Source organism: Bidens hawaiensis, unplaced genomic scaffold (assembly GCF_021521415.1).
Source record: "Bidens hawaiensis isolate Kalapana, Puna unplaced genomic scaffold, B.hawaiensis_p1.1 tig00058167_1, whole genome shotgun sequence".
Taxonomy (NCBI): domain Eukaryota; kingdom Viridiplantae; phylum Streptophyta; class Magnoliopsida; order Asterales; family Asteraceae; genus Bidens; species Bidens hawaiensis.
Window position 1 is genome coordinate 43,841 of NW_027500513.1, and position 9,881 is coordinate 53,721.

At 35.5% G+C, this 9,881-nt stretch overlaps 1 protein-coding gene across 1 annotated transcript; it reads right to left on the reverse strand.

The window, feature by feature from the left end:
- Nucleotides 1-294: 294 nt before the first annotated feature.
- On the reverse strand, nt 295-1,121 carry LOC143602239 (protein LIGHT-DEPENDENT SHORT HYPOCOTYLS 3-like). The gene has a single exon (XM_077079421.1). The coding sequence runs from the start codon at nt 967-969 to the stop codon at nt 427-429; it is 543 nt and encodes a 180-aa protein (XP_076935536.1). The 5' UTR covers nt 970-1,121; the 3' UTR covers nt 295-426.
- Between the last annotated feature and the right edge of the window lie 8,760 nt (nt 1,122-9,881).

The following is a 9,881-nucleotide window of genomic DNA, read 5'->3' on the forward strand; positions in this document are numbered from 1 at the left end:
CTCCAGTTTTAAATAAACAATGCATAGCTAGTATATATAATGGTTTAGAATTTGGCCAAATCAATTTGAGTTAAACCATCGTTCATATATTGCAATTTGGTATATATATTTAAGTTTGTGACTAGAAGAGTAGAAGTCAATTAGTAAATCACACTAAACAGAAAATAATAGTATTAACAATAGGAATATTCATATTCTTCATAGTCTTCATTGTTCATATAAAATATCCAGATCATACCCAAATGAAAACCAATTAAAACTAGCAATAATCCTTGATCTGAAGTACCATAGCAAGCTTTGTAGTACCCTTGAGTACTCTTTTTAATTTAACATAAAATCAAAGATAATAAGATCCAGAAATAAAATTAAAAAGCAAACAAAAAATTAGTTCATACCTTGATCCAACATGATTTTATTTCTTGAAATTTAAGTATTATCATTTTGTTGTTGCGCCACACGTTTTCGTTTCTTCTTCTCATAGCTAATCCCTCTTGCTTTTGATTGCAAATCACGGATCTCACGAAGGTAAAGCTTCACTGCTCGTGCCCCAAAAGGGTTAACCTCTGGGGCACCGCCGTTCTCTTCATAGGCCGCTCTAAGGCGGCCTATCAGGGCATCCAGACTGCCCCAAGCTTGTCTGAGTGGACAAGGACAAGGGGCAGGTGGATTCGGGTGTCCGTAAAACGGACATATCATGGTGTGAACCTTAGTCTTTCCAAACTGGTCTAGGTAACAAAGGAATTCAAGCACATTTGCACCACTGCATTGTGAGATAAAGAGTGGTGGATGGTGGTTCCTCAGGTACTGACAGAAGGTGTTCCAGTCTCGACGTTTCTGGTTTTCGTAGCGGCTCGGGGTAGTGGCTACCACCGCCGGAGAACTGGAGGAACTGCCAGATGCAACGGTGGTGCTGAAATCTTGGTGAGTACTGTTGATAGTACTGTTATTGGTTTCAGAGTATGCATCCATTGGAATTTAGGGTATTATGATATCTCTAGGTTTTCTTAAAATGGGTAGATTTTGATTGTTATCTGAGAAGTGATGGTTGCTTTTTTTATTGTCTTTCTTTTTCGGGTTATCTTTAAATGCTGCTAGGGTTTTCTTTATAATTACAAGAGCTGTGAGAGAGTGAAACTCAGTTTCCCAAGATAGTGAAAAGTAAATTGGGATAACTGTAGTCTTACTTTAACTTTCTTTTATTTGTTTAATTGTAGGATGTCAACAGTTGATTGGTTGACTGATAGTCTAGTTGGTCTCATTCTTTTTATTTTTTTTATTTTTTTTATTTTACATTTGTTGGTATCTTTTTCGGATGCAACAAGTAGAGACAGTGGGGTTGGTACGAACAAATGATAAAATGTTAACACTTGATCTTAGAACCAATGTTTACGTAACCGGACTGGATATCAAACCGGACAGCCAACCGGTTCATCGGTTCAACCGGTTGAATCGATCAGACCGGCCGAACAAATTCGGTCAAAAAAGACAGGTCATGCTTGAAATATGATTTTTCAAAAAAAAAAATTTTTTTTTTATTGAAAACCTGTTCAACCGGTCCGGTTTTCCGGTCCGACCGGTCAAATTGGTTCGGACTGGCCGGCTCCCTTGCAGCCGAGCAAATATATAGAACCGGACCGGTTGGTGGACCGAATCCCGGTCAGACCAGTTCGACCGGCCGGTCCGGTCCAGTCTCAACAACAATGCTTAAAACCCTTAGATGTTTTGTGATTAAAAAGGATAATTGTTTGAAAAAGTTGTGTTTTATGATTTATCTCGAAAACTATTAAATACATGTTTCGTTTATGGTAAAAGATCCACTAAATTATTGAAATAATTTAATGTAAATAAATGACACACCATGTATTATACTTTTAGAGCTCATTATGGACTTACATAAAATTAAAAGATTTTAGAAAGATAAATGAGTATAACTCGATTAAAAATTTATATCAATTATAGTTGTATGATGAGAAGATATTTATGAGCAAATCTTGAATAAAACCTGACTTAGAGCATTCTCATCCCATCCCATCCCATCCCCTATAATTATGTGATGGAAATTTGTAAATTATAGGGTGAGGTTGTGAGTGATTGTGAGTGTAAACTATATGGTGGAGAGAGAAATGTAGTGATTTTTTGTAAATTTGGGGAAACATTTAGGGAAATATTGTTTCCCCTATTTATTTTAAATATTTGTTTGATTAGTTGTGAGTAGAGGAGAGAGAAAACTGTAATGATAAAGGTATAGAAAATATTATTTAATTGAATAGGAGAGAGAAATGCAGTGTTTTTTAGTGTAATTATAGAGATAAGGAAGAAGAACAGCTTGAGAATGCTCTTATTAAACAAATATGGGTGAAAATAAGTATATATGATCATAAACCAAAAGTTCATAGATCATGGATATTTAATATATGGACATGACTGGTTAAGACATCCCGACTCATTGGTGATGTGACATACGTGGAAGACCTAGAAGACTATTCTTGATAAGGCTGAGGGGTGTGGAGCGCGACAGGGGGCGCGTGAGCCCATCCGCTCGCGCCCCGGGGCGCGAGCACCACACCACCGAGGCACGAGAGGGGCGCGAGAGGGGCGCGAGCACGGAAAAAGAGGCGGGCGCAAGGGTGATCGCGGCTGGAAATTGGCGTGAAGGATTTTGGAAATGCGTGAAGAGCCTATTTCCATAAAGAACTGAAGCTTCTACTTTACTTTTTCTCTTCTGGGTCGGTAACAGATTACGAATATTGATGATGTTTATTATTATTATTATTATTACATGTTTTTTATTTGCACACCAAGTGTTTGTTGAAATGCCTCTGTGAGTTCATACTCTTTTTTTTTGTCTGTCTTGCTTAAATATTTCTTTTGTATATTGTGAGTTTATAGTCTTTCTGCTGTGTATTTGTGTTTTGTTTAATTATTTCTTTTGTATATTGTATTGCACACAAGGTGTTCTTTTTAGATATTAATGTGTTTTTTTAATTAATGTGTGTTTTTTTAAATAATTTATGAGTTTTTTTAATAATACGTTTTTTTAATACATTTATAAAAAAATAAAAACCGCTCGCGCCCCCTCTCGCGCCCCTCCACACCAGGGCCAGGGGCGCGAGCACCACAACCAACACCCATCTTATCAAGTTTCTCTCTCTGCCACACGTCACAATATTATTGGCTGGAGCCCCCACTCGCGCCCCCACTCGAAAACTATTAAATACATGTTTCGATTATGGTAAAAGATCCACTAAATTATTGAAATAATTTAATGTAAATAAATGACACAACATGTATTATACTTTTAGAGCTCATTATGGACTTACATAAAATTAAAAGATTTTAGAAAGATAAATGAGTATAACTTGATTAAAAATTTATATCAATTATAGTTGTATGATGAGAAGATATTTATGAGCAAATCTTGAATAAAACCTGACTTAAAGCATTCTCATCCCATCCCTTATAATTATGTGAGGGAAATTTGTAAATTATAGGGTGAGGTTGTGAGTGATTGTGAGTGTAAACTATATGGTGGAGAGAGAAATGTAGTGATTTTTTTTAAATTTGGGGAAACATTTAGGGAAACATTGTTTCCCCTATTTATTTTAAATATTTGTTTGATTAGTTGTGAGTAGAGGAGAGAGAAAACTGTAATGATAAATGTATAGAAAATATTATTTAATTGAATAGGAGAGAGAAATGCAGTGTTTTTTAGTGTAATTATAGAGATAAGGAAGAAAAACAGTTTGAGAATGCTCTTATTAAACAAATATGGGTGAAAATAAGTATATATGATCATAAACCAAAAGTTCATAGATCATGGATATTTAATATATGGACATGACTGGTTAAGACATCCCGACTCATTGGTGATGTGACATACGTGGAAGACCTAGAAGACTATTCTTGATAACTAACCATGCAGTTATTGCTCTAAGTGGAAATTAATGATATACTACCTAAAATAAGATGTGAAATGCCTAAATTTTCTAGAAATGATTATAGGATATGTACCGTTTAGCATTAAGTTAGATAGATGCATCATCTAAATGGTTATCAAATTCGCAACTTGAAGTTTACGTGATATGTGGCTTAGCTAGTAAATTAGCAAGCGCATTATTCCACATTAGCATATCAAATTTGGTAACAACGATGAATTTAATTCCCAAATGATTAATGAAAACTCCATAATTTATGTTAATACACGAATTTTCTTTTGTTGAGACAATTACCAATTATATACAAGTGATTGAAAAACCAATTCATGATTATAAGAGCAAAATTTTATGTTTGTATTTGGGAACATGTTTTGTACAAGTTGCAATAATAATTCATATCAAAGCCTACAAGTTATTGTTTTTTCTCGCCATTATAAACGTTTTTTTTTTATCAAGAACCAAGTATTTTCCATCCAAGTTTTTTATGTTGTGTACTATATGTTGTAGTGCTGCTCCACCACGACACACAAACATGGGAACTCAAAAGAGGTTGACTATATATGTCGGTTATATATAACTAACCATGAATATTAAGAAATTAGACTCATTTACAAGAAATCTACTTACGACTCAATTTTAAAATTTTCATATGAATAAATCAACATACCCAACATTATAGAGAGATAAAAAGCAGTTGAAATGAATTATCTTTATATCAGTTTGATCCTCAAACTAAAAGATGTGAATCAAAGTTTTATAGGATAATTCATTTTTAAATATTATTGAATTAATTACCAACGTATTCATTGGTCTTGAAAGAGTGACCAAGTCACAAATACCAATTGCGGTGCTCCGCATATTGGTAATAAGTCTATATCACGCCTAAAGCATGATAGGCCTAAAGCGTGATACACAATGATAACCTCATCAATATTTACCTTATTCCTGTTGAGTGAAGAAAATGGTGTCTTCATCCGGAACACACCTAAGGAAGGAATATTTTTGTAAAAGTAAATACTATAAGGTAAATGTTGTTTTTATGACTTTCAAAATTTTGAAATTTAACAATAAGGCTATAATCATGCAAATAATGAATAAAAATACGACGTTTTGTATATAAATGTCACACCCCAATCTGGGTCCTAGGCGTGTGACCACAAGTTGGTACCTGTTTTTGTAAATATATCAGAGTTTAAGGTGGTAAAGCGGAAGACTTGGTTAAAATATTATTATATTTAAAATACGGGAGATAAAACACCCGGTTGTCGGTACAAAAGTGTTTGAAGTTAAGAAACCATAATTTACATGACTTTAATAATAAAACATCAACTGAGCCATCAGATCGTCTAACGGCTATCCATCATCTCCAAACACCTATTCTTCATTACCTGTAAAACAGTTTATAAAACACGTCAACAACACATGCTGGTGAACACGTTGACACAAAACATTTTGATACTCAATTATTCCCTCAAGACATCGTAGGCCTTGGCCCAACGTGGCTTAGGAAATTATCAAGTTCTGAAAGTCTGAACTACGTACTATTATAAACATCCAATTCTACTCAAAACCACTCAGCGACACTGCAACGTCGAGGACTTAGCAACTACCAATATACACAAGATAATCCCCTCTCGGACGTTACTTAGGTCCGACCTAACGTGACGCAGGCATTAGCAAGTGTGGTGCGGTGTGCCCACTGTCTACCCACATATTTAAGGATCCAGACAAACGTATATGATAGCCTGAGGGCCAACAATTACCTTTGTTTATAAAGTTTTAGGGATACATAATCCCATGTTTCTAAGACTCATTCAAAGAGGTATAAAAGTTTGAGCGCATTCACCTTTGTTCTTGTTCAGTGTTTCTCACTGATTTGCACTTTCTTGTTACCTCGGACCTTGTATCGCTTGATTATAAGAAATCCCTAGGCTTAATGCGGGTAGCACTTCTACTTGTCGGTAGGTAATCGAAGGAATAAACGAACAACACTTCTTTTCTTTGCACGTACTTCAAGATACAAACATCACAGTGTTGGGATCGAGGCAAGAATTTCAAGGTAATGAGAGTGTGAGAAGTGAGTAGGGTTTCATCCCATAGTTGCCTATTTATAGGCAGAAAAAGAGTTTCTTCGCGTCGCGCGAACGGCTAAGAAACCACATCAGGTTTCTTTTGTCTTTCGTGTAGCGCGAAGTATCCTTCGTGTCGCACGAAGTAGACCAATAGGTTTGATGATTTGACAACTAGGCATGCCACATGTCCTATGACGTGTTGCCACGTGTCGTTCGTTGACACAGTTACCTCATCGCTACTTCGCGAAGTTGCTATCCAATTCCTTCGCGTCGCACGAAGGAATAGAATTTTCAGATTTTTCATTTTTAGTCCCTGGACTTTCAGTACCGGTACCGAAAATTCCGATCCCGAAAATCGCAAACGTTTGGTACCGGTACCGAAATGTTTGGTTCGGTACTGACACGGTACCGATATTTGAGGTAAAATTCGGGATATACCGGTACCGTACCGTACTGGTCCTGAAAACTCGAAACCTTGGTACCGATTCGGTACCGACGGTACCAATCGGTACCGATTTTGCTCATCCCTAACATATATAGCATTTCACGATTCCTATGTTTGAATCCAATATATTATCCATTTGTTTATTCTTCTTTATTTTTAGTCATATAAGGGGTTTAGCCCAGCGTAATAATAATAAAAATGTAAACAAATATGTAAAAGTACAGTAACACCCATTAGTTAACGTTGAATTTAGACCGAGTTAACAATTTGGATGGATTGGCAACGGTTGGGAAAAATCGAGGGTCTACTTGCGAAAATAATATTTTTGGACGAAATTCGCAAATATGACCAAACCTCAGCGATGATTTTGGCACTTTACTCATATAATAAATAAATAGTGAAAAGACATGTTTAGCCCTGACTTAACGATTAAATTTAATGAGTTTAGTGATTTGGATGTAGTTGGCAAGAATTAGGAAACGTGGAGGGTCCATATACAAAAAATAAATTTTTTGGACTAAATTCGCATTATTTGCCAAAACATAAAGACGAAAATGACACTTTACTCTTTTATAATTCAATCAATGGAGATTAACCAATTAATACTGAATTCACAATCAATACTATATTTAGAACTAATATATTTTTTTTCCATAAATAGAAAAGAAGTGATTTGGACGGGAATTTAATAGTGAGGATTAACCTTAGAATGCAATGTGTCCAGATTATTTTCTTTTATTACTATATTATATTATATTATATTTTTTCAGGCAGCGCTCGTCGGGTACGGCGGAGATTCAGATGAAGATGGCAGGTGCCGATACTACACGTGCAGAGATTTATTTTCGCATGTTCGGGCACAATATCCACCTCTCCATGGAGGAGTTTGCCGTGGCTCTCGGCATATACACGGAGGCGGATGCACGACATCCAATTTATACGGAGAGCACACACAACGACGACCTGCAGGGCTGGTGGAGCGCGATCAGCGATGAGCCGTTCGGGGTTGGGGCTAGGGCCACGAAGGCCAAGGTCTTCGCCATTAGGGACCCGTTGCACAGGTACGTTCCCAATGTGTATTATATTATATTATATTCATATTATATTAAATTATATTCATTGATGTGCTAAGAGTAGTTTTAAAATTATTAACTAAAATTACATTAATCTATACACTAAGTAATAATTCTAGACTCTTAACTTAACTAAAACTACTAACCGACAAATGAACCAGTCGACTCTAGTACAACTAAGTAAGTCCAGATATCGAACCCACAAGACTCTTTTAGTTACGTAAACTAGCTAATTAGACTCAACTAACTGACACGACTATTTATTTATATTATGTTGGGGGTTTTACTAAAATACTAATTTTATATTAATCACTAAAACTTAAGACGACTTAAACCTAGACTTAATTCAAATGATGACAAACAACCACCTAGGCTAGAATCCCTAATGCATCAATTATAAAATAGTTGGAAAATGCTAACTTATGGAACTAGGATATTAAATTATTCACTTAAATAAAACCCAAACAGGACCCCTGACCATTCTCAAGAAGACACCTATGGATTTCTATTAAGTTCTTAAAAATACTAATTTAATTAGACTTACTTACGGTCGCTAATTTATTTTATGATAAGTACCTCTATAAGAAATCCTACCTTACAGCGCGGAAATCAAAGGTAGTTTAAAGTATTCACTCGACTAGATAAACAAGGCTGAAAAATCAAACCTAAACAGACTCCTTACGAAGAACTAAATCTAGCAATCTTAAACAACCAAGACTTATCATATAATCTATCACATCTCAGCTATTTAGATTAGCAGCACACTTAGGCCTATTTGATTTATTAATATTGTTTCTATAGCTTTAATGCATATCAACCATAAACTAGTCAAAAACACACAGTATATGACCTAACAGAATCCTATTTTATGAAACAATCACCAAGGAAACTGTGAAACAATAAAATTCACCAAACAATCCTAAGCACACATATGCATCTAATAAATAACAAGAAACCTCTTACTTAATCATAAACCATAACAAAAACAAAATCCAAACTAAAATACAACGTCAACAAAAGTTTATCATAACCTAGGCAGTTTAAGGGTTTAGCCAACAACCATACTCATGAACAAAACAAACAAATAAGGTTCAAATAATAAATTCATGACGAAAACAATAAATTCGAACCAAATAATAATGATGTTTGGATGAGTTGGTATTAAACCTAGACACTCTCTACTCGAACCAAAGGCTTTTTCTCCCTTTTTCTCCTTCATTAGCGCCTCCTCTAAGGCTGAGGGGTGTGGGGCTTCAGCGGGGGCGCGAGAGCCCCTCCGCTCGCGCCCCCAGGCGCGAGCACCACACCACCGAGGCGCGAGAGGGGCGCGAGAGGGGAGCGAGCGCGGAAAACTAGGCGGGCGCAAGGTGGGTCGCGGGAGAAAGGTGGCGTAAAGGAGCATTGGGAGACGTGACATAGCCGTTGGATCATTTAATTGAGCCGTTGGGCTCATAATTTAATAAAAAAAAAAGTTTTTTCTTCCTATATATAACCAATTTCATATAAATCAATTACCACAACTTCAAAAAAGTATTAGATTAGTGTTATTATTAAGTATTATTGTTTGTTTAATTTTTAGTATGTTTTTTTTGTAATTTGAATTTTAAAAAAAATGTGTGTTTTTTTTAATAATTTATGAGTTTTTTTAATAATACGTTTTTTGAATATATTTATAAAAAAATAAAAAAAAAAATCCGCTGAAGCCCCTGCTCGCGCCCCTCCACACCAGGGCCAGGGGCTCCAGCGGGGGCTCCAACACCCATCTTATCCAGTTTCTCTCTCTGCCACACGTCACAATATTATTGGCTGGAGCCCCCACTCGCGCCCCCGTTAGAGCCCCCCACACCCCTCAGCCTAACAAAAGTAGGGTTCTCCTCCGCCGTCCACCCCCTTTTCTCATAGGTTATAGCATATTTAAATAAATCCAAGTCCAAGTCGGTTAATATGCAAAGTTCTCGTGGGCTTAGCTCATTAGTGGACCCTTTCCTAGCCAATTTGATTTACTTGTAAGTTTCTTCTTTTGAAATATGAAATCACATGGCCTACATTTAAAATCAAAGTAATGCATTTAATCATTGAATGCAGTTGTTATTATTATATATTAAATGATATTAAAAATTTGTGTATTTATATAACTAACTTTTAAACAATACCAATTTTGTTTAAACTTTTACTTAACATCTCAAACTTTGTAAATTGTAAAAATAATATATTTTAGCTTGTTGTCTCAAATTTTAGTAAAAGCACTCAATTATAGCTCATTATATTTTAGAACCTTAAAAATCCACATATGAACCAATTTAAAGTAATATTAAATATAAACCAATACATAACCTTATAAAAGTGTAGGAAGTAT